This window comes from Babylonia areolata, chromosome 9 (assembly GCF_041734735.1).
Source record: "Babylonia areolata isolate BAREFJ2019XMU chromosome 9, ASM4173473v1, whole genome shotgun sequence".
Classification (NCBI taxonomy): Eukaryota; Metazoa; Mollusca; class Gastropoda; order Neogastropoda; family Buccinidae; genus Babylonia; species Babylonia areolata.
The window spans coordinates 41689312-41714801 of NC_134884.1; the positions used below are offsets into that span (position 1 = coordinate 41689312).

At 42.6% G+C, this 25490-nt stretch overlaps 1 protein-coding gene across 2 annotated transcripts in view; it reads right to left on the reverse strand.

The window, feature by feature from the left end:
* The window catches only part of LOC143285456 (serine/threonine-protein phosphatase 4 regulatory subunit 1-like), a 53507-nt gene that overhangs the window by 15830 nt on the left and 12187 nt on the right, over window positions 1-25490 (reverse strand). For both annotated transcript variants that reach the window (XM_076592752.1, XM_076592751.1), the window contains exons 2-13: window positions 21698-21742; window positions 20331-20424; window positions 19811-19917; window positions 19153-19295; window positions 18665-18725; window positions 18112-18197; window positions 11931-12035; window positions 11127-11192; window positions 10261-10532; window positions 6111-6861; window positions 791-1061; window positions 27-103 (exon numbers count right to left, since the gene is read on the reverse strand). In XM_076592752.1, the coding sequence (XP_076448867.1) occupies window positions 27-103; window positions 791-1061; window positions 6111-6861; window positions 10261-10532; window positions 11127-11192; window positions 11931-12035; window positions 18112-18197; window positions 18665-18725; window positions 19153-19295; window positions 19811-19917; window positions 20331-20404 (2013 nt within the window). In that variant the 5' untranslated portion in view covers window positions 20405-20424; window positions 21698-21742. The remainder of the gene's footprint in view (window positions 1-26; window positions 104-790; window positions 1062-6110; window positions 6862-10260; window positions 10533-11126; window positions 11193-11930; window positions 12036-18111; window positions 18198-18664; window positions 18726-19152; window positions 19296-19810; window positions 19918-20330; window positions 20425-21697; window positions 21743-25490) is intronic.

A 25490-nucleotide genomic window follows, 5' to 3' on the forward strand; every position in this document is an offset into this window, starting at 1 on the left:
CATTTCTTGTCAGGTATGAAACTCACCTGCTGCTGAGCCAGAACAGAATCATCCACATGGTGTGGAGCATCCATGTAGCCCATGCTGCTGTTTCCACTCAGGTCTGTAATACCACTCTTTTTGTTAATATATAAAAAAAATATATACATGTATAAAAACAAATTTTTAAGACAATATAGTCAAACAACTTCTACCAAAGCACACCAACCCAATCAAATCATGTTACAGCACACCTAAACCGAGAGTCCAGACAAACTGCAGAAACACTGACAGAAAAACATCAGAAATGAGTAACATCAGAAACCTGGGAAGACAAACATCAGAAACAAGCAAATAAACTTAACACTGGCAACCCTCAGAAACATTGACAGATAAGCGTTGGAAACATTGGCAGACAATCTTCAGAAACATGGACAAACAAAATATCAGAAACCATCAGTAGACCCTTCAGAAACACTGGCACACATGAGAAACAGGTAGACTGAACATTGGCAGACAACACTGGCACACAAATATTGGCATACAAACATGAGAAGCACTGGCACACAAACATTGGCATACAAACATGAGAAACACTGGCACACAAACATGAGAAACACTGGCAGACTAACATCAGAACCCTGGGAAGACAACCTTCAGAAAGATGGATTTACATGAGAACCCTGGGAAGACAACCTTCAGAAAGATGGACTAACATCAGAAACCTGGGCAGAAAAGCTTTGCAAACATGGGCAGACTGACATCAAAAACATGGGTAGACGAACATCAGAAAAAAGGGCAGACAACCCACCTTTGACAACCCCGTCCACCACAGCCAGCGTGCACTCCCCCATGCTGTCACCCAGAATGTTCGTACTGCCAATGTTGCGCACAGTTTCATCCGTGTCACTCACTGTGCTGACGCTGGCCGTATGAATCCGCACACCGTGCAAATCCATGTCTCGTCGAAGAGCACCCTCCGAAATCTGCGTAAACGATGAGGCACTAGCATCTTCGCTGTCTGATGACATCACCACATCCACATGTGTGGAGTACACCTTGTGTTTTTCCTCATCTTTCACCTGCACAAGCCATGCAACATAAATTCCATAAACTACAAGCGATATGAATGACATGTACATGATTCTTGCAAGCGATAAACAAACTAAGCGATATATGAATAACATGCAAGCATTTCTTTCAAGTGATATGAATGGCAAACATTCTCAGGAACTTCACACACATGACACTGCAGACTGGGAATCCTGTGAATTCCAGAATTTGAAATATCAAGGAAAACATTTCAGAACTTAGAATTTCAAAATTCAAAAGGAGTGTTATTTTCTTCAGATCCACTCTGTTCTCGTTAGCATTCTGTAGTCTTCAGTGACACTGAGAATCAAGATATATGCATAAAACATGGGTGTGGTTTTTGTTTTTTTTTAAATATAAAACACTGTTCTCTCTGAACTGCTGGATGAACATGCACCCCCCACTACCCGCATGCTGCCTGACAGGCCTTCTGCCCTATGGAACACACAAGACAATTGACTTGCAAAACGCAAACGTTGCCAGTTGGAAAGGTGATAGCAACAAAACTGATAGTCCACAATCAGATCTGAAAACAAAGTCAAACATATGATCTCATCAGCGAAGACAAACTTTTCTTCTTCTAAAGTTCTCGATGCCACATCCACCATATCGCTTTATTCCATGTCAAATCTCCTTGGTACTGCAAAAAAGACTCCTCTTCCTTCTGCCTACACTTTATCGGAACTCCACAATGTCTTCTCTTCCTTTTTCGACAAAGTCCAAAATATTTGTACGAGTTTGGACCAGATGCCTTTACAACCTGCTTATTCTGATCCTCAATTCAACGGCACTCCTCTCCATTCCTTCAGTCACTTGACTGAAACAGAAGTGAATGAAATCATGAAAGAAATGACAATAAAATCCTGTGAACTTGATCCTATACCTGCCTTTGTCTTTTCAAAGTGTGCATCACAGCTTCTCCCCAAAATCACCAATATTGTCAACTCATCCCTTCTTACTGGAACGTTTCCATCCTCTTTCAAAATTGCAATCGTCTGGCCTCTTCTGAAGAAACCCAACCCTGATGCAAATATTTTGAAAAATTATCAACCAGTTCCTTTCCTGTCCAAATTCCTTGAAAAATCTGTCCTGAAGCAGCTCAACAACCACCTTTGGTTCAACCATCTCCTTCACCCTTTTCAGTCTGCATATCATGCTGACCACAGCACCAAAACCACTCTCCTTCACATCCTGAACAATCTATTCTTAGCATCTGACTCAACTTTTCCTTCTCACTCTTCGACTTGTCAGCCACCTTTGACATGATAGACCATTCAATCCTCCTTTTCTGTCTTCGTTTTACATTTGGGATCAACAGCACTGTTCTGAACTGGTTCAAATCTTATCTCACTGAACTATTCCAGTCTGTCATCGTCGATAATTTCCAGTCTGAACCTGTTAAAATCAAACACAGAGTCCCACAGGAATCTGTTTTAGGCCCAGTTCTCTTCACAATGTACACTGCACCTCTCGCTGAAATTATCAACCACCACAATGTCAGTCATCATTCCTATGCTGATGACACTCACTTCAGAAGTGATACCCCTGAAAAATGGTCCTCGCTCTTGCAAGAAACATCTGAATGCTTCTTGGACATTCAAAACTGGATGACTCTAAATAAGTTACAAGTGAATGCAGACAAAATCGAAGCAATGATCATAGGAAGTAAACAAAAACTCTTCCATCACAGCTGACAAAATTGAACTTGGCAGTACATCCATCCCTCTTTCCAGCTCAGTCAGGAACCTTGGCATTGTCCTTGACAACACACTGTCCATGCAAAAATTTACCAGTCAGACATGTCAATCCTGCTACTGTCAACTGCGGCACATCAGTTCCATTCGGAAATATCTGTCCACCAACGCAACATCTTGACTTGTCATTTCTCTCATTCTCTCTCGTCTTGACTTCTTAACTCCATATCGTCTGGTTTGCCTGCTTCATCCATTCAGTCCCTTCAGTGCATACAAAACTCTGCTGTCTGACTTGTCCTCGGAAAGAAAAGATCTGAACACGTAACTCCTATTTTGCAACATCTCCACTGGCTCCCTGTCACACAGAATAAAGTATAAGATCAGCACTCTATGTAACAAATGTATTCACAAATCTGCCCCTTCCTATCTTTGTGGCTGCCTTCACCTCTACACTCCATCTCGCTCTCTATGATTGGCTTCGGATCCATTCTGTTTACGCATACCCAGATTCCAACTCCACTATTGGACGCCATTCTTTCTCTGTCTCTGGGCCTTGTAATTGGAATGAACTTCCTCTTTCACTTCGTCAGGTCTCCTCACTCATCTCTTTCAAGTCTGGCCTTAAAACCCACCTCTTCACAAGATAGCCTCCCTCCCCTACCTCTTCCTTGTCTTCAGTTTTAGAGTTATGCATGCATGTGAATGACTGGTGTGAAAGCGCTTAGATTTGTCTCTGCACAAGATTCAGTGCTATATAAATACGATCATTATTATTATTATTATAAAAAAATGAAATAAAATAATAAAAATAATTCACTGTCACAACTTCACATCCACCCTCCTACTCCCATGCACTCTTGATGATCCAAATGAATTCTCCAACTCTATGCAACTCCCATGCTAGTACTATATGATCTAAATGAATTCAACACTGGACTGGTACTGACCAGCCTAACAGGAACAAGACTGAAACCAGAGTGAAGTATTCTGCAAACTGAAACCTGAACCATCAGTGGTGAATTTTTTTTCCATTCTTCCTTCTCTCTCCCACCTGATCCAATTTCAATGCCTGTCGGCACTGTGGATAAGCGGGCTTCCCTGTCCGAATCAGTCACCACCGGATGAGAGACGGTTGAGGACATGCCACATGACGGAGCCGCCATCTGTGGCCGCGGACGTCATGTAACGTAGACAGTATGAGATGCTGTCAGTTGGGGCTTGTGTCTGAGCCACCACTGGTTGGGTAACAGCAGAGTGTAGTGGTGTGGCAGAGAGAACTGCCACCGCCAAGGTTGGAGGGACTGTGCATGCACCTGTGGTGTGGTCAAGGGGCAATGCCGGTGCAAGGGAGTAACCGCGGTGCTCACTGGCGGGGGTGCCGAAATGGTGGTTGCCTCCCTTCAATTTGAAATTCAGAGGGGAGGGTGCGCGCGCATGCATGTCCCCTAGTGGATTACCTTCACTTCCTACCTAGAGGGAGGGCTTCCCTACCCGAAACGATCGCTGTTGGATGGTAGGCCACGGCCTTCCTCAAGGACGTATGAGAAAAAGAAGCAGACCGAGTGTGCAAAGTAGAGGACGTTAAGTCTGTGTTGGATTCCCTGAGAAGGAGCACACTCGGAGCGCTCGTTCCTTGAAATTGTGGGCATGGGGAAAGAGACAGAGGAGGGTGACTCGCGCACTGCTGACTGGCAGGGCCGAGAAAACGCAGAGCGCGTTGAGACCGACAGCGGATCGATTGAATGAAGAGAAACACCACCAATGACCTGAATTTGATGAAACAAACCATGAGAAGCCGCCGGAGGAGGTGGTGGTGGAGGTATGGAGTCGACCGGAGGCACTGGAGGAGGTGGAGGGATAGCGTTATCTATTTGAAAGTAAGTGCCAACACGATTTATCTAAGTAATCACTGTGTCCACCAGTCGATTGTGATCGCACCTTAATGAGTTCGATCATCCAATCTGGCCAAGTAGTTTTGCGACCTGCTTTGATTCATCATCAGATATAAAACGAGAGCGCCAAAGAATCGATGGACAGAAAATATGAAAAGCCATATGCAGAACACAGGAGCAGTAATCAAGATGGCTGCCGGAAAAAGAGGGCGCCAGTCAGGGAAGCAAAGGAGAGGTAACCTACTTCGGGAGGTTATCGGCTGTACGATTACAAATATAATCACCTTTTGTTGCACATATTTATTTTTCCTGCATTCTACACATAATCAAGTTGCGAAAGAATTTTTGTTTCCAGGCTCGTTGCTTTGTATTTACACACACAAAAAATAAGTGTCAAATCTGATGGTCAACCTTGAAAATTTTCTTTTAATTACAGTATGATTTTCTTTGGAGTAAGTTTGATCTGCGGTGTCTTCTAACACATTTTTTTAAAATTTTTAAAAAAAATTCTAACACATTTTTTTAAATATTCTTTTCCTTGCTCAACTTGAATTGCAACAATGAACATGCTGATTTTTATGTTTTTTTCCATTTTGAGGGATGATGTGCAATCAACAACTGACAATCGATTCTGACGGTCTGGCAATCGATTCACAATACCAGACATCTGACAATTTCTCTAGTCGATTCGCAATTTTGGACATCCGGCGATCAATTCACACTCAAGTACTGACAACACTCAATATCAGTGAAACTCAGTCAGTGGATGTCTAGGTCACACTGTGTGATCGACATTTAAATTCTCACGCATAAATCATCTTCAGAATAGTCGTTTGGATTACACTACCACTCTCGACAGTCAAACTCATCCTGCAACTCTGAAACTTCAAAACTTTGGCAAAACTTCAGTAATATATTCCATTGAACTAGCACAATCAGGAAAACTGTGCAGAATACCAATAAATATCAGCGAAATCAAGACTGACTCAGTGACAGTATCGATTTCAGCAGTCCAGCGTTTGATTCACAATTTCAGAGGTCCAGCGATCAATTCACATTCAAGTTCCAACTTCACTCTCATTGTCAGCAAAACTCGGTCAATCAGTTCAATTTTTACAAGATTGTCACGCAAAAAGGATTCAAACGGTTCACAATCATCTTCAGAATTGTTCAGATAACGCTAAAGCTCTCGGCAATCACAAACTCGTCTTGCAACTTTAAAAATTGACAACTTTTTCATAATTCGAGCAAATCAAGACTCCGAAGAAGGCAAAATGCCTGACAGGAAGTGCTGAAAACGTGTCTGTGAATCTCGCGCGAGTTGTTTATGTAAACAATGGCTGCGCCCCTAGAAAGCACCTGTTAAGCTAGCGGTACTGGACACATTCGTGTATTATACTACAAGCCGCTAATGGATGTAAATGTTGAAAGAGGGTTAACATCCAAGCCTTACCTTGGCAACAACATGAATGTTGGCTGGAGCTCCGTTGATGACGTCAAAGTCAATATCGACTTCAGGCAGAGGGGATCGCCAGAACTGGAATGTGTTGAAGTTGGAATTGTCCAAATGCACATGCACTCGGTCACCCATATTGCCAGAGGCCGTGGTACTAACAGAGGAAGCATCACTATCACAGATTTGAGAAGGCACTGATGAACTCTGGGTCTGTGAGGAAGCAAGGGAAGCAACTGAGGCATTGTCAAGGTCACTGAGCATGGATTCAGGCTGGTCGCTATCTGTACATTTATCACATTTATCATCACTGGCTGCTGGTTCTGCTTTTGATTCTCCTTTAACCCATTCCTCCAACTCCCCTTCAGTCCTTGAGGGGTCACTTTCTGACTTAGCTGGATCATCTTTATCTTCCACAGACAGACTAGTCATTTGGTTTTCTAAACTCTCTCCTGATGGCCCCCCAGAAGGTTGGTCAGACTGTTCTGTGGGGCTAGACTCTAGTTTCCTATCCCCCCCTGCACACTGGTCCTGTATATGTCCTGCCCTTCGCTCCTCCACCGACAGGTCATCGTGGCCAGCCCCCATCACCAGCTTCCCTTCACTCAGCCCTTCCCCTGCAGCATCCTCTTCACAGTCCAGGACCACGTCCATCTCCTCACTCAGCAAGCTCTCTGTGACTGGTGATCCTCTCTCCTCAAACACTCTGTCATCCACCCCATCACCACCACCACTCAATGCTATGGACTCTCTGCAACACAGGGACATATCTCCACTTACACTAAAACCATTTATATACTAAAATCCGCAGCTGTGTCTACAGTTTATACATGTACACGTGTTTATCAGTGTGCATGCACTAGTGTCTGTGTACTGGAATGCACATGCCTGCATATTACCATACATTTCGTCTTTTCTTAAATTGTGACTCAAGCATGTATGACTTCAAGCTTGTATACCTATTATTATATATATATATATTCATATGTATACATACCAGACCTGCCTAGGCCCCCAAATACCTCTCAGTAGCAGAACCCCAGTTTTCAGTAGTTTTATGGTAGTTTTCAGTAGTGTGGACATGACGGCATTTCCACTTTAATACACTCTTCATGTCATCTTCCTTGTACTAACCAAGACAAGATTTAGGGTTAATTGTTAAACACAAGTGAAGTTTTCAGTAATCATATACACAGTCTGATACCAGTCTCCAATGACAAAAAAGGAGCACGCGACAAAATCACCAACACAAAATGGCTGACTTACAGTAACCGTCATTTATTTTATTCATGACACAGCTTTCCCTTCCTCTCTTAGTTTTTATCTGTTTGCAGAGATAAGATTCCAAAATTGTGAAATTTACCAAAACAGGCGAGGGAATCTTGGGGACTGCATTTGGAGAGGCAAAGCTTGTAATGTGTTGTATCCATAAACACAGAGACAGAGAGAGGGGGGGGGGGGGGGAGAGAGAGAGAGAGAGAGCATCTCTAAGCGCACACACACACACGTGCGTGCGTGTGTTCAATTCAAACCTTGTGTGTGTGTGGTGAAGAGGGGCGAGGATAGGGAGAAAGTGTGTGTGTGTGTGTGTGTGCCTGAGAGAGACAGAGAGAGCATATGCTTTGTATTTTGTTTTCAATGCAGGTCTGTGTGTGTGTGTGTGTGAGAGTGAGTGAGTGAGTGAGTGAGTGAGTGTGTGTGTGTGTGTGTGTGTGTCCGAGAGAGAGAGAGAGAGAGAGAGAGAGAGAGAGAGAGAGAGAGAGAGAGTGTGTGTGTGTGTGTATGCGTGTTTTCAATTCAGCTATGTGTGTGTGTGTGTTTGAGAGAGAGAGATAGTGTATAAGTGTATGCGCACGTGTATGTGTATATGCGCGCGCATGTGTGTGTGTATGAGAGAGAGAGTGTATGTGTGTGTTTTCAATTCAACTCTGTGTGTGTGTGTGTGTGTGTGTGTGTGTGCACAGCGCGCATGTGAGTATTACACATAATGTGTAAGTGCATGTGTAAATGCAATGTATTTTTTTCAATACAACTCTGTGTCAATGAGTGTGTGTGCGCATGTATGTGTGTGTGTGTGTATGTGTGCACGCATGCATGCGTGTGTGTGTACATGTGTGAGAGAGAGTGTGCATGTGTGTGTGTTTATGTGTCTGCACGCACATGTTCATGTGTTTTCAATTCAACTCCACGAAGACAACGAGTGAAATGTACCGGGCCAACCATATATAGATAGGCAGAGGTCGCAGGTGCATTTGAAGCCAACCATATTTCATGCATGTAATGGGGAAATGAATATCTAGATCCAGATCTAAATACTACTGCCGCCATGTCAGTGCACTGATTAAGTCTGGCTTAACACTGTTTGCAACAAAGTTTTTGTTCTGTGGCACTATGGTGCTTCAAAGTAATGACAGGGATGGAGATCCAGCACACAGTACTGTGGTAAATGTAGGCCGGTGGGTGGGTGGGTGTGGGTGTGGGTGTGTGTGTGGGTGTGTGGGTGTGTGTGCGCGCGCGCGTCTGTGTGTGTGCACGCGCATCTGTGTAGTGTATGTGAGCATGGAATATTGTGTTTGCACATTTCCCAGTGTGCGTTTGTCTGTGTGTCGATCTGTGTATCCGTGGTGTGTGTGTGTGTAGGCGCGTTTGAGTGTGTGTGTGCACACTCGCGTATTTGTATGTGCGCGCGCGTCTGTGTTGTATGTAAGCATGGTCAAATGTGTTTGTTCAGTATGCATTTGTGTGTCAATCTTTATATGTGGTTGGTGTGTGTGTGTATTCACGCGCGTGTGCGTAGGCGCGTTTTGTGTATGTGCGCACACGTCTGTGTTGTGTATGCAAGCATGGTAAAATGTGTCTGCACATCTGGCAGTGTGTGTCGACCTCTGTGTGTGTGTGTGTGTGTGTGCACGCGTGCGTGTGCGTAGGCACGTTTATGTGTGTGTGTGTGTGTGTGTGTGTATGTATGTGAACATGGTAAAATGTGTTTGCACATCTGCCAGTGTGCATTTGTGTATTGATCTTTGTATTCATGATATGTGTGTGTGTGTGTGCCAGCGCGCGCGTGATAAAAAAACACACAAAAAAACGGTGATTGTGAAATGTACCGACGTCCAATTGACAGGCCACACGCGCGTTTGGTAAAGAGGATCGACATATCTCAAACAAAGTGAGCCACACGAACGGCTGACGTAATCTCAGCAATACTGGATGGTGGTGGGGGAGGGGTAAGGGGGGAAGCTTTGACGTCAAATCAGTGCTCTGAAGGTTCGTTTTCAGTGACGAATTCTTCAGAGACGAATGTGTGCGGCGCTTCTTAGCATTTGCTGTGCGTGTGTGTTTCAGGTTTCGCGGTCGGCAAAAAAGGAAATTTTCTATCTAAAATTACGTTTAAATAACATACTTACCGTGACCCAGCTTGTGCAGACTCTGGCAGGGGTCTGACATTCCCGTCCTGTGCAAACTACTATCCGCCTATGCGGAGAAAACGAAACTACGGCTGATAACCTCCCGGAAGTAGATAACCTCCCGGAAGTAGGTAACCTCCCCTTTGTCCCGCTGGCTAGCGCCCTCTTTTTCCGGCAGCCATCATGACTCCTGTTCCTGTGCTCTTCATACGGCTAAGTTTTTTTCGTATTTTCTGCCTGTCTGTCGAAATAGGAGTAGAGGGCCCAGAGTGTCGGCGAATCGATTGCGATCGCGCCTTAATTTTAGCACGATTCCCCAATCGAGCTACATAATTATGTGACCTGGTTGGAGACATAATTTGACCACAAACAAGAACGCCAGAGAATCGACAGACAGACAGAAAATACGAAAAAAACAGCCGTATGAATTAAATCATAGTTTTTCTTTACTCTGCCATAGTGCCATAGTCAGGGGGTTTGAATAGTAGAAACTACGGATGAATCGTAGTACCAGGCAGGTCTGACATATCCACTTCTCTCTAAATATATAACACATATATATCATAATAATGCCAATACAGTGATCTGTATAATGCAGTGCCGGAGTCTGCACTAGTGGGTCACGGTTATGTGTAATTAAAACAGAAGGTCACGGTTAAGTATGTGTAATTAAAAGGAAATACTCTACCCACCCACCAAAATGAAAAAAAGGCATCTGCACCAGTGACCCTGCCCCCACCTACCCGGTGTCTTGCAGCACCACAGAGCCATCCTCGGCCACGTACAGCCCCGTCAAACGAGGGTCAGCAAAGGTGGAGATGAAGGGGCCAAGCTGCTGGAAGGCCGACATGCGCACCCAGCGGGACTGGTCCGCCAGCAGGTCCACAAACAGGTTGGCCAGGTACTGGCGCCGCGTCTCCAGGGAACAGGCGCACGAAATGGTCATGAAGCATTCGGCACACGCCTTGCGCACACCCCACACCCCGTCCCCACACAGGTTGTAGAACTTGGGCAGCTGCGATAACAATGGCAGTAAACATGGTCATCACAACTACAAATTGTAACATGGGCAACATTCAAATGTTCTCCCCACCCCCCACCTCTTTTCTTTTTTTTATAATAACTTCTTTTAATCATAACATCTTTTTTTAACGATTGCAGGGTGACGAAAGATTCGGTTGTCTTTTTTTTTTTAATTCAAGAATATATTTGGCTCAACACTCTTATCCTAATCATGTTGTCCATATAAAGCATTCACACACACAGAAACCACAATCTGTCTTGAACGACTGATCAGTTCACTATCTCTGGTTATAAAACTCCTGTGGAAATGAACAAAAACCTAACAGACAATAGTTTATATACAGGTGTGATGACTGGTTCTTTTCCAATCTTCACAACACATTTCTACATGATGTATAACTGCTCACATAAAACTGTGCACACAAGTCACATATGGGAAATCACACTGTAATTAAATCCCTTATAATTACAATAATCGAAAGTTTACTGTATTTTTACACAGATCTACCAGTCATAAAATCAAACCTGGTGATTATTCAATACTGTACATGAGAAAACCATAGGAGACGAAGAAACCAATCCTCACCAAAACTTCCTCACTGTTCTGCACACCCACAACACTGCATACTTCTCCAAAATTGGAAGCACAAACCTGTAAATAATATAGGAATATTACCAAAAAGAAACTGAAAAAAGGAAATTTTCTATCTAAAATTACGTTTAAATAACATACTTACTGTGACCCAACTAGTGCAGACTCCGGCAGGGGTCTGACATTCCTGTCCTGTGCAAACTACTATCCGCCTATGTGGAGAAAACAAAAGCAACTACGCCCGATAACCTCCTGGAAGTAGGTAACCTCCCCTTTGTCCCGCTAGCTAGCGCCCTCTTTTTCCGGCAGCCATCATGACTCCTGTTCCAAAAATAACTTCTTTTTTTTTAAAAAGGCACTCAAAAAATACTGGAGATTTGAACACAGCACCTCTGCCAAAAGCAAACTCAACCATACAAATGCGTTACACTGTTAAGCTTTAGGTTCACTGAATGAAGAAATCTCAACTCAGCCTTATTTTATATAAGATTTTGTATCAACCATACACGTGCACAGCACTGACAGCTCAAAATGGTTTCCTGTGTGTAAGTACCTCATGCTCCTGTTACCCGCATACGCGGGTAGTAGTTTGCACAGGACAGGAATCAGACCCCTGCCGGAGTCTGCACTAGTGGGTCACAGTTAAGTATGTGTAATTAAATCTCAATTAAATCTGCACCTTGAATTTGTCAGCACATTAAGTCACCTGGTCCATGTAAAAAGATTCAAAAATACCCCCACCCCTACCCCAACAACTATGCAAAATGGCTACCCATTAAACTGTATAAAGTGTCTCACCTTGCGCACATGGAACAAAGGGTCGGTCAGCATTTCACAGAAGCGAGGGAGAAACAGCCGCTCTGTGATGTCACGACCCAACAGAGGTGCCATCTTACTCATCAACTGCACAGTAGAAATGATCAATATGATCCTCACATGATCACACTGATGTTGGAAGAGAAAGGCAACAATTTAAAAAGAGTCCACATTTGTCAGTATATAATCCAAAGAACAACATATAAGAAAATCAGTCAACCCTCAGCACAATACAACAAAAACAGGGCAGAGGGGTCAAAATCCTCTGGAACTGGCAAACTTAAGGAATAAAGAAAAAGATAAATAACTCAAATTTTCCTAAAGGCATCCATCCACATTTAGCTTTCATCTCTACATCTGCCATTTATGACTCGGCTTCAAATTAACTTTCAAGTTAAACTGAAGACGGACAATCCACCTCTGAAAATATGTACAATGCCTGATCCTCCAAACCACACTCCCACACCATTCATGGTTTACTGCTTGTAGATTGTTATGACCGAAGTTCAGCTTGCAGCACTGAAAATGTTCGGTTGTGTGTTGTCTCTGCCTCTTGGCCAAGCTCACCAAAGCTGCTGTGATATGATCAAAACAACACATCCCAACAGTTTCGACGACTCAGTCCAGGGCATTTTCCACAGGAACAGACAGAATGAAGCCAATACACATCCTATTTGCAGTTCACAGCCACAAATTCACAAAGCATCAAAACTGCAGCTTCGAAACAAACACAAGGAAACTGTGTCAAAGGGAAGCAAAATGAACCCTATACACATCCACTTCAGAAACATGCAAGGGAAACTGAGTCAAAGGGAAGCAGAAAACGTAGCCATCCTGAAGCTCAGATGACAACGCTGGCTCATCCAAGCAGGCTGTGATATGTAGGTAATCACCACATCACAGTCACCTGGATGCACCAGCATTCCACACTTCTGTCTCTTTGGTAATATAGATCAATCCACAACAACTCAGAATAGCCAGAAACACATCTCACTACAGATGAATCTATATGCAAGTAGAGACACACAAACATCAGGGGAGACAGAACAGAACCCAGTCCATTTCTATGTTCAAATCCAAATTGAGGGAGCAGAAGTCAAGACAACAGGCTCACCAAAGCAGGCTGTGATTTGAGTTACTCCATAACAAAGTCACAACCACTTCAGCGCGTCTGTCCACCTTGTAATCAAGCCGATTTACAAGCCATGTGTACCTTTGGCGCTTACAGCTCACTGGTATCAACCTCCCAACTAACAATTCACCATGTAACCAACGTATCTCATACACTGCTACAAAAAATGCCCAGTTCTCCAGAGTGCGCTGCTGCAGGCATCATTCTCATCTCTTTTATTGATCCTCAGAAAAAAACTTTCTATGGCTTGGCTGAGGACGGTGCCCAGACATGTTGTATCTGACGACCAAGAACTCACCAAAGCAGGCTGTGATTTGAGCTTGAATGAACCAGATCACAGCCACTTTGGCTGGTCCCAAATCATCATTGTCACCAATCACCACTTCTGAACGTAAATGACTAATTTCAAAATATAACATACATGACTACTACTTTCAAAATATCTCTGTACTAACAAGTAAACTATAAGAAGTAGCCCTGACTGATGAGATCCATGGTTATTTTTATCACGATAAGGACAGAGATATGGATAAAATCCTATGCAAGCTTTTTTCAGAAATTTTCACTTCTCATGGCAATGTGCTGCATATTACCACTGGCATGTACTATATAAATCCTCTGAACATTCTTTAACAACAGTGAAAATCCCTCTAAATAAAACACATTCCCACCCACCCATCTTTCAAAAAACAACTAAAATATAATCTAATTCAATGAAGTACAGAATAAAAAATAAAAAATTTTTTTTTAAAACATGATTACAAAATACACAGAGTACTCCTGAGTTTAATAACACTGGGGAATGAAGCCGACAATGGGGTGGATAGAAAAAAAAAAAGGGGGCGGAAAGATATGATCCTTCAAAAATAATAAAATCCAATACAAAACTGTGTAGCACTATGACTGTGCATTAAGACACAACTTGAGCTGTATAAAATGAAGCAGCCACAAGACAAATGGAAGCAGCCCAGAAGCTTAGGACAGGAAGTGCAAGGAAGGTACCAACCCAATCCAGTCTGAACTGTCACACACACACACACACTCACTCTCACAAGCCCCACACAACTTTTACACTTAAAGGGTGCAGCATTGAAGAGATGGTGACATCAGAAGCAATATGCTGTTCATGAAATGACCGATGAGGATGGAAAGTCCAGCTGGCAGAAAACTCACCAAAGGAGGCTGTGATATGAGCCTGACCACATTTCACATGCCCCTTGATGACCTTTCTATCCACCGTGTTCTGTCCTCAGCATGCAGTCAACAGTGGTCAATACTTCACCACCCATCGCTAACTACTGAAGTTTTCCAGTCACTTTCCAGTCAAACATATCCATGTCATTTTGCCTCAAAAGTTTCTGATCCAGATGTCTGCCACATTGTCATGATTGGAATATAACAATCACTGACTGCTGCGTTTTGGAAAAAAATTTTCCGCTCCAAATCATGCAGTCCTGAGCAAGTCCATGTCAACGATACATGTGTTCCTGTGAAGCTGATGCATGGTGTAAATGGGAAGCAGAGAATGTAACACTGCAACAGAAAGCTCACCAAAAGGCTGTGATATGATCACAAACTCCACTTCACAAGCCCTTTGATGTGCTTTCTCTTCAGTGATGAGCGATGAAGATGACAGCAGTGATAAATAGGGTACCAAGAAAACATGGAAGTGCTTATGCCACTGGGTTACACCGTGAAAGCAGTAATGTTTACACAATACACATGTACATGGAACTGGTGAACGCAAGTTAAGCAAGGAAACCTTCAACTCCCATTTCACACAGACAAGCACCATCCCCAGGATAGTCTCATTTTTCTTTCCAGATTACGGTGAACACAAGCAAAATTCAACATAAAAAGTGAAGGAACAAATTCCATTCCTGGGTGAAAAAAACAACAACACATTACACTGAGTAATTTCAGATAAGTATAGACAAATCACAAAAGCTCATACCAAAAACAAAAAATTACCAAATACTGATTATACACAAAAACCTGACCCATGTCTAAATTGCATACATTCATCAACTTAGTGAATTAATGTGGTCTTTTTCAAGCATGTAGTTTCCTTTCCTTCACTTAACCATGCCTTCTCTCCTTGACATCACTTGATGGAAGCCCCAAGATGGGTCCGGGATCCAACTTGATATTGAAAGGCATCTACCGTAAAATTCAGTCGATAAGCCGCAACTTTTTCTCCCAGCTCCAACCTCTGTGGCTTATTTGAGGATTTTAACATGTCGAGTGGGAAACCTGGATGACAAGTGGTGAAAAGTCCTTCACCAAAACTGGCCGTTTACGACGACTGGATCCTGACAGCATGGGGAAAAGTAAAGCAGTCCACCATCATCAATGGATTTCGTAAGGCTGGACTGTGCTGCAGCAGACGACAATGCAAGCAACGAACCAGCAGCGACCTCCACCTTACGTTTATGTTCATCAAGTGAAAGTGAGGCTGAAGTCAGTGACAAGATGGCAGAGAAGCTGTGCTGGTTCTCTTCAACTCGGACACTGAAGACAAACATTTCAGTGGATTCAGTGAGCAGGACAACATTGAATGAGTACTGGTAATAAGTGCAGCCTATAAGCCAGTGCAACTTGTGTGTATGAAGTTCAATTTTCTTTAAAATTTAGTCGCAGCGGCTTATATACCAGTGCACTCTGAAGACCAAACTTTACAGTACTTCTGTAGAGAATGTTTCATAATCAGCATAGCCACAATGTCATCTCCCGACTTTGCAGTTCACAGCTACAAAGTAAAAAGCAAAGCATCAAAACTGCACACACAATAAAAGACAAAACTAGTCCAAACCCACAGTATGCGAAATAAGAATTCTGAGCCAGAAGCTTGGCAAAAGCAACCGCAATTCCAGACTGCAAGCTTCAAGTGGTGCTAGAGCTATAGAGAAAAGCTCATCAAAGCTGGCTGTGATATGAAACTGATCGACACATCCCAGCCACTTTGAGCGCTTCTCTCACACAGCTTTCATCTTCCTGAAGACACAGAAGGGACTGATCAGCCTCCAAAACCACCACTGATGCCATGCCAACTGCCATACATACAGGTCATCTATCTCCATACCATTCCACAAATACAGTTCTCACATTTTTTTCTTCCAGCAAGTAATAATCTTCCAATGACACTGTACAATCCCAAGTAAATAAGTTCACAAACACTGCCTGTTATCACATGCAGCCCACATGGTAATACCGTTGATGTGTGTGCAGAGGGCTCACCAAAGCTGGCTGTGATATGACCCTATGACCGCACACATCACACCACCTTTAATGAACTCTCCAACACGCTGGATACAGCCATCCAGACACCTGTCACATCTGTGTATTTGCCCAACTACTTCAGGTCAATGTTAACACATAAGATAAACTGCCCAATCAACCACAACAGGAACAGTATCTTACTATACTGTCCAAGTGAACATTCAACATATGAAACAGCAAAGCTATCTGCATGGAAAGAAAAATAAAATTGGGAGGAAATGGTATGAAGATACTCCTTTCCATTCAGAATGATGCCACCAGAAACAATACTGAACAACATGTAAATTCTGGATGAACGCAAAAGATTTTTTTTTTTTCAATCATGCTGTCTGGCAACCAATCAAAATTCGCACTGCAGCCCCTTGATGACCACAATGACAACCTTTCAGCAAAAATCCCACTGCAGCCCACAATGACAAAACCTTTTTATACTTGTACTAGTTTGCAGAAGGCAAAACGAAAAAACTGAAGTAGCAGAAGGCCAGTGTTGTCAATTCTGACGATTCTGAGACAGCTCAGTAATGATCCAAGCAGGCTGTGATATGATCAATCCCACACACATCACGGCCACTTGGTCACAACCAAACTCCTCCGATCATTGTGACGTACAAAATTAGCAACAGAAAAAAAAAACAACTATCGACACGCAACTGTTACCAATAAGCAGCACCTGATAGTACTTGTCAACCTGGGACTCAGCTGGTCATCATATCAATGAAATTACTACCAATTCAAAAAGGCATACACAAAGACTTGTCCCTGACCAGATCCCGAAGCATTCACTGGTGTAATGAAGTTTCGACTGAGGGGAATATTTCCCTCAGCAGCCTGAATAATGGAGCACAAAACATTCTCAAGATACAAATAGCACATTGTGTACCATTTTCTCTAACAAGCAGCCTGGCAGCACTTTTCAAAATTTACCATGCAATTTTAGTAACCTGAAAGCACCGACCAATAATATATATATATATATATATAAAAAGGAGCAGTAGTGACTTAAACCTAGCCAACATCACAGCATTAACATGCAGTCAATATGAACCAAGCCGGGGAAACCACTTCAGCAATGCAGACAAGAGCATGGAAATAACAGCTGTTCAGTCCAAACGACAAAACGCTGACAGCATCCCCCCCAAGGCGTTCAAGACAAAGCTCACCTCACCACATTTCAACATAGCCACAGCAGCAGACCACCCACCACAGCAGTCAGGGCTCAGACGTAGGTTCCTCACCAAGTAATGCAAAAGACAGAATAGTAAGATGGAATGGCCAACAACACATCTCACTACCCATGTCTTTCACACCAACAGGTGACCGCCGCCTTTGCAATCTACAACTGCCACCTACATCCACACCCACCAGTAAGTAAAGCCTGTTATATCCGAACCACCACATATCTCCAGTCATACCAATGGACTACATACATACCTTCCCCATCACCCCACCCCCCAAAATAGAAAAAAATATAAGATTTAAAAATTATGGGGTGGGAGCAATCCCACAGTTTATTTGGGAGGAAAAATATATACTGACTATTTTCCTTTATATGTAACCCAGCCTTTAAACCTTTGCTATAATGAAATCATTTTTCACTCCCTGTACTGAACCACTACCATTCACGCAAATACAGATAAACAGGCTACTGTACTGTATAGCCTGACACATACTGATACACGCACTATTCTCTGGTGTACAAGTCCAGCCCAAGCAGAAGCAGAGTACAAGCAGAGGAACAGTCAAATTACTTACTGCCACAGCCTCTGTGCGGTAGTCGTCATGGCTGCTGGGACTGGCCAACTCCAAAATGACACTGACCACTTGATGTTCAATGTCCTCTGCACAACAGTTACCATACCATACCGTATTAATTACCATAGTCAACAAGACAAATTATGTAAAGGTGTTGAGTTAGGTCATCTCGCAATAAATGCTCCAGAAAGGAAATTTAATCACTCTCCCAGGTTTCAAGTTCCACAAAAAAAATGTTACTGTACTATGAAAACAAATGATCCTTTGCCATCATCAGCTGCAGAAGCAGCTGTTCAATTGCTTGGACCTTTCTTCTGAAACAAGTTCTGTAAAGGATCAACCTTCCAGCACCCTAACTCCTCTTTCAAAACAATGTAGCATCTTCCTTATATTTCAACACAGTAGCTGCAGCCTCATATACCCAATATCAATTTCATTTAACTGGTTTCTAACAATAAAGAATATTTCCTTCACCTATCAAACTGCACCAGAATGTGGACAAAACATAACGCCATTCCTTCAATAATTTTCTTGTTCCTTTCAGTCTCCTCACCTTTCTCAACAAGTCCTTGTTCCAGCAGCACCAGTAAGGCAGCTTGACTTGTTTTACGAACCTGCCAATAGCAAAACACAGCACAGTGTTAACACAAGCTCAAGATGAGAGTCCAGTTCAATTTGAATACCGTACACTTTGTTGATATACCTTACACAAGTCAGAACCTATGAAGTGAAATGCAATTCTCTTCATTCTCCTCACAATTTTATCTTTTATATTATAAATCCAAGGTGGGGTTTACGAGATTTCAAACTAAACATTTATAACTTGAAAAGGGAAAAAAAATAGAGAGTGAGCATTTTATTTTTCGGTATTCAAAATTTTGCAGTTGTTCCTATACTTGGTCAGGGCCTTTCAAAGAATCAGTTTTCCAGACTCTGAAAAGTAGTTTGAAAGTCATCTGATTCTGGCAACATTGTGCAAAAGGTCCCAAACATCATTCCCAGACAGTGAAAACAACATATCTGTAAAACAATTTTAATCACCTGATTGTTAGCATCATTCAGGTAGCGCACCACCATGGGCAGTATATAGGTGGGCATGGCATCAGTGAAGAAGCTTTTGTTCTCCTGACAATAGACTGCTATATGAGGCACTTGTTCCATCAGCTCGGATCGTACAGATGGCTCTGAAAAACATAAAAATATATTCCACCATATATTTGATGTCCTTATCAAGGCCTCATAATCATGATAAATTGCGAGTAGATATCAAATGTCAGAAACACTCCCCCCCCCCAGCCCGCCCCATCTTGATGACCCCTTTTTTAACAGCTGCATTCCTGTTAAAACTCCCCTGAAAAGTATGGTGGTTCACTAAAACTGCGAAACTCTATGGAGAATCGATTTTAACAATCAAACATAGCTTCCTTCCTTTTGACATTTCCAGAATCCATAAACAGTTCAGTTTAGAACGCCAACCGTATCAAGCAAGATTAAACAAAATAAGTGATCTGGTACGAGAATACTCATCCCTGGTCCACAGGGGAAGTAATCATGGAACAAGTTTTTTTGGTTTTTTTTTGGGGGGGGGCTGTTTTTTTTTTCATCATGAAACAAGTTAGCTCGTAACTGGAGTGAATAAGTTATAAGAAAGCTCTGTTACTATACACAATCTAGTAATCAAAATGGTAACTGTGCACACCTGTATCGTGGGAGAGGCGAGCCATGCAGTCCAGCACAGCCCCGCATGTCTCCTGGTCGTCCCCAGAGGCACGCAACGTGTCCAGCATGGTACGTGCCACCATTTGTCTGTCATAGCATTCACACTGGGGTCAATCACATGTAGCAAACCAATGCTTGTCACTTTGAACCATTCCACCATGACAAAAGGAAATTTTCCACTCATAAAATAAGAATGACATTATCGTCACACAAACTGGTACTGTCAACTTTTGAGCAAAACCAGACACGGTTAAGTATGTGTAATTAAACCAGTTTCAACATACAAGTCAACAAGCAACACTAAATCAAGCTGTAGACATTCTGATTTGCCTTAGAACTTTTCAAAGTTTTAAAGAAGATAGTAACTATCAAAAATTAAAAGGATTTTCTTTTTTCTTAATTTAAACTGGAATACAATGAAATCATTCATCTAAATTTTTAGATACTAAATTTTTAGTTTCTAGTTACTTTGTTCATGTTCAGACCCTGAATGTTTCTACCTGTTGAAAATGTCGCTCTCCAAGTATTTTTCAAGACGCTGAAGTGGGGTGAGGCTTTCATCACTGTCTCCCATGCCATCTTCAAATCCATAGGCTGCACACAAAGTTCATGCATTTTTGTTACCTTTATCACTATCAGAATCCATAAATTTCATTCTAACACTTTCAGCTGCCTTTCATTAACAAACCATCATAAAAGCAACAGACAAGCTTGGTCCAAGCTCAGAATAAGAAATGACTAACATTTACACGAAAAAATGGTTTCCATCTATTTACTTTCCCAACATATGAAAAAAGTTGCCTGTACACTTTACAGGTCTTCAAGATCAGATCAAATTAAATTAAGGCCATCTCAAGGCTATCGCCACAACTACTGTAATGGTAAAAAATAAAAAACAAAACAAGTAACCCCTTTAAACTTTCCACTCAAAGTTTAAAAAACCTTCCATAGTTAAAACCTTCAAATGTGTAACTTGTAAATGCTATGCAATGCAATAAAAAAAATTAAAAAAATTTTTAGCTTGCCAATTCAGTAAGTCTAGTTTCGATCTACCCACAATGCTTAATGCTGTTCTGAACATTTGAATTTACCCCACACAATGAAGAACATGTTACTCGCACCTTTGATATATATGCACCAGTCTCTTCACATAAGTATAACTAAACTGGTACTAGTGGAAAAGGTGGTTATTCCTCCAGTCCAATACGATAAATAAATTAATTTCCGAAATATAAAATAAAATAAAACGCACGCAAGTTTACTGTCTTCACGAAATCTCGACACTGAATTCTCCGCCAAGAGTTCTAGTAGCGAGCGAATTGTTTGACCCAAATTCCTTACGAATTCTGAGCTTTGTGTTCAATGAATGTTCCTAAATTATTAGTCACTGCTGAGTCACCAGTTATGCACAATCGCGCTTATCCTCAATGACTGAATGCAAAAGAGAAAAAAACTTGAAACACCGACTCAAATACCTGCAACATGAGTTTCGATCACCTCACTTGTGCTGTGGCGGGAATCGCGCAAAGAGGCCAAGTTCAAAAGGTCGTCAGGAAACCCCTCTGGTCACATGACCACCCTCCATCACGGTGCCTTTTTCTCAGCTTTCGTCATTGTTATGTTTGAATTTCGAGCCAAAATTTCACGTGTAACAATGGCATTATACGTCTCTTGTTATATATAATGAGATTCAACATAAAATATAATTCCAACTTATGTGTATATGTATTTATGTGATCCTTTCATTAATGCTACGCATGTTACGGCGCGAAACGACATGAAATCCTTGAAACACATTTCCCCTAAGTCTCAAACCACGCCAAAGAGACGTGACACATAATCAATGGGAATAATTCGCAACACTCACCATCTTCAACGTTGTCATCTGGACCGTCTTGGAAGAAATCAATATCTGAAACAGAAAACGAATAAGTTGAACACAACGCAATACTTCTAATTTTCAAGAAACAAACGAAGCGATGTGTGGGTCCACTCACCCGCCATCTTGGAAAAACCACGAGGTATGTTTGGGGCACATTGATTGGTTGATTTCAGCGTCATCTCGAATGATGATTGGCTTGAATCGATTTGTTTTCTTCCAACTCACGGAGATAACCGAGAGGTTTTACGGAAAGGGTCGATGAGTCATGAAATTCTTGCCTTTGCGTAAAACCATTGGCATTGTCTGATTTAATGAATGAATACGCGTGATTAACATGCGTACAATCATCCGTAATTTTATGCATGGTCTTTTTGCGTCAGACTTACACATAAACCCAACCATTTCTTGCTGGAAGTGCTTGGAGTGAAGTGTAAAGGGGTCATGTTCTTTGTTACACTTGGCCAGGCTAGGCTACGATGCCGAGCTGGTCGCAGTAACAAAGAACCCTAAATCCCCGACCCCGCTACACGACTGATCGGAGAGGCTCGCGTGGAACGGAAAATTCGACAGCACAAAGGACATGACTGTTACTTGAACTCCTAGGCTGATGCCTGTTCAGGCTGCAGTGTGGAAGTCCTGACGTGGTCATGGCGGTATCTCACACACCGTTTTCTTGCAGGCCTCATCAGCCGAACTAGCAATGCCCATTTGTTTACTAACTTGAGCTTTTCTTCTTCTTCTTTTTTTTTAAGGTACGGGGTACACAAATGAACACCTGTCATCACAAATGACAACATGAAACACAAACATATGTTCTTTGTTTTCGTTGTTTTTCAGCTTCAAAATTCTACGTGGACATTAGTTGTTTTTTTAGCTTCAAAATTCTACGTGGGTTTATGTGTAATAAAGATGGTTCATTGTCCGAATCAGTTTTCCCATTTAATACTACTGTACGTACTGTTTCACCTCGTTGGTAAACCACCTGCCTCTCTCCCGCGTTCTCTCGAGCTTCCCGGCAGTCCCGCCGGCCATCAGCTAACTGCTAAGTCAGTCGACTGATCTAGCAGAGAACTGGGGTCAGGTACTGGTTTTACACAGAATCTACTGAAACCGACGCTGCCACAACCTGATCAAATGGTGACAACTGAACGCTGTCAGTGGTGAATAAATAAAATTTCAGTACAAAGTTTACCGGCGTCGTTTAGATTTTTGTAACACCCCCGCGGTTAATCTAACTTAGTGTGTCGCGCTCACCGATGTCACTGGCATCCGTCATTGATCAAAAAGCAGTCCAGTGAGCATCAGTTGGATGGTAACCCAATCTCGGGTGTGTGTTTCAGTAATCTTATCTCCCACAAACTCTCGATGCTTTTCTGCGGCGGTCCTTACCCCCCCCCCCCCCCCCCCCTCCCCCCCCCCCCTGATCGATTAAAGTCAGAATTACTGACATAACACCGTGAACATGGTCCCCACGAGCACTAACCGGACGATTTATTTCACACGATCACTCTGTAATTCTATCACCCCACAAACTTCCCCCACCCCATTCTACCCTACCTTGCACCCTCGGATTCCATGCACTCCTGATGCCCCCAACTCTGTCCATTCAAAGTTTTTTCTTCTTTTTCTTTTCCTCAAGTTGAACCGGCACCGGCTGTTCAGTGGATACCCCTAACCCCCTTACCAACTCCTTTCTTTTTTTTCTTTTTTTTCTTACCGGCGTCTTTGTTGTGTCCAGCTGTAGCCACGATTTATCTTCTCACACACAGAATGGTGACTGACCAGTTTCAATTTTCAAAAATATCAGCTGAGCTCTTTTCCGTTTTCTCTTATCTCTATTTTTTGTTTTTGTTTTTCAGTGGGGAGTGGGGGGGATGTTCAATATACCAACACATAACAAAATCATGAGTGGGGCAAGCTGGAGACTTTCTTCTTTTTTTTCTCCGCTTTTTTTCAGTTACAGGTTATCAGCTTTGTCACGGCTGAGAAATAAACGTCAACATTCCAAATACGTGGGCTCAGCACTGAACTTTGTCTTCATTCCACCCTGGCTCAGTCCACTGGACCGCCAGTGTGCTACAGATTGAAGTCAGTGTCTTCACTCACCACGATCCGCTGAGTCCACTGGTCGACTCGAGGTGCAGAGGCTCACAGCTGATGTCAACCCGTCTGTCTCTCTTCCCGGGCAACTGACAACTGAGAAAGAAGTATGTGGCTGGAAATGACTGAACGTTTCTCAGACTACCAAGTTTCCCAAGTCGAACGGTTGAAATGGAAGCACACAGTGAGACGGTCTCACTTATAAGCAGCTGTGGTCCAGTCTCGTGGTGCGGAAGTTAACTTGACCGTGCCGCAGCGTGGGAACGCTCTACCACTCACTGAAGTGGATCGTTAGGTAACAGTTTGACACCCCGGGGGCTTGTTCGAACTTTCCAGAAACTCTGGACTGTCTCAGTCGCCGACGGCTGAGGAGAACAAAGACTGACTGTCGGGTAAAACATGATAACTCTTTTTGACCTGTTTTCTTTTATGTGCAGTACTCGACATGGGGTAACTTGTAAATAAATGATCAATTTGACCATAAAAGTGATAAACATCATCAAAGAAAAAAAAGTATCAGAATCTTCATGGGAAAAATAGTTCAGTGTAAAGATAAGATGGACACCACCGATGGCGTGCTTCCGAAACCGGCCAAGTGGCTGCCTACATGGCGGGGCAAATAAACAAAAAACGGTTATACACGTAAAATGTTACATGTCTGCCTGAGTGTGTATGTGTGTGTGCCTGAAATCTGATTGAATGACAGGACTGAAACGAATGATGGCAGCCGTCAGTCGGCTCTACCCATGTATGCAACCTGTTGTGCAAATGACCTAATGTTTGTACACAGTAAAGCGCCGCTTAGAGATTGGTCTCCGACAGAGGATATGTGATACAGAAATATCCATATCATTCATTCATCATCAGAGTATGTCTTCAGTCCTTCCTTTGGGCTGCGGTCAGGAGCTAAAGTAAACACCGAGTATGCGGTTTTTGGTTTGTTCATCAGTATAGTTATCTTCAACTTTATCCGCAGAGTATACTATACACGGCGTGGTAAGATGAAAAGGATGTAAGCTGTGGAACACACACACACATTTCAGTGAAAAGGAAAACAAAGACAGCAGACAAAATGACTATCCTAAGTTAACTCATTTTTTTTCGTTTTTTTTAAACTTATTTTTCATTCATTATGTAGAACAAATATCAGGACAGAAGTTGTAAAAAGCGATTTAGTTTTTACTTCATTTTTATTGATAAAAATGATAATTTCGTTTAAGTGAGAACTGCACTTTACACGGCGTTTCAGACATGATGCTGGGCCCGGCACTGAGAAATAGATGAATATGACGGGCGCAATTGGCGAGTGGTTAAAGAGTTGGAGTTTCAATCTGAGGGTCCCGGGTTCGAATCTCGGTAACGGCCCCTGGTGGGTAAAGCTATAAAATGCCGACACTGAGACTGAGTTCGTTGACTGAAATCCCATAGAGCGCATGTCTTGCATTAGCAGTCAAGTGTCAATCGTTAACAGCTGGACAGGGATTATATATCCATCTGCGAGCTCCGACGACCGCCATGGTACGGGGCTGCGACTGGGGATGGAATTTAGATGCCTTACTGGACCTCATTCACTGCCGACACAACTTAGACTGGAATCCACACCTTGGACAGTAGGGGAACCTATCTCGATCAAACATGCCATGAACCCTTTCACTGCTACAGCCGGTGTTACTAATTT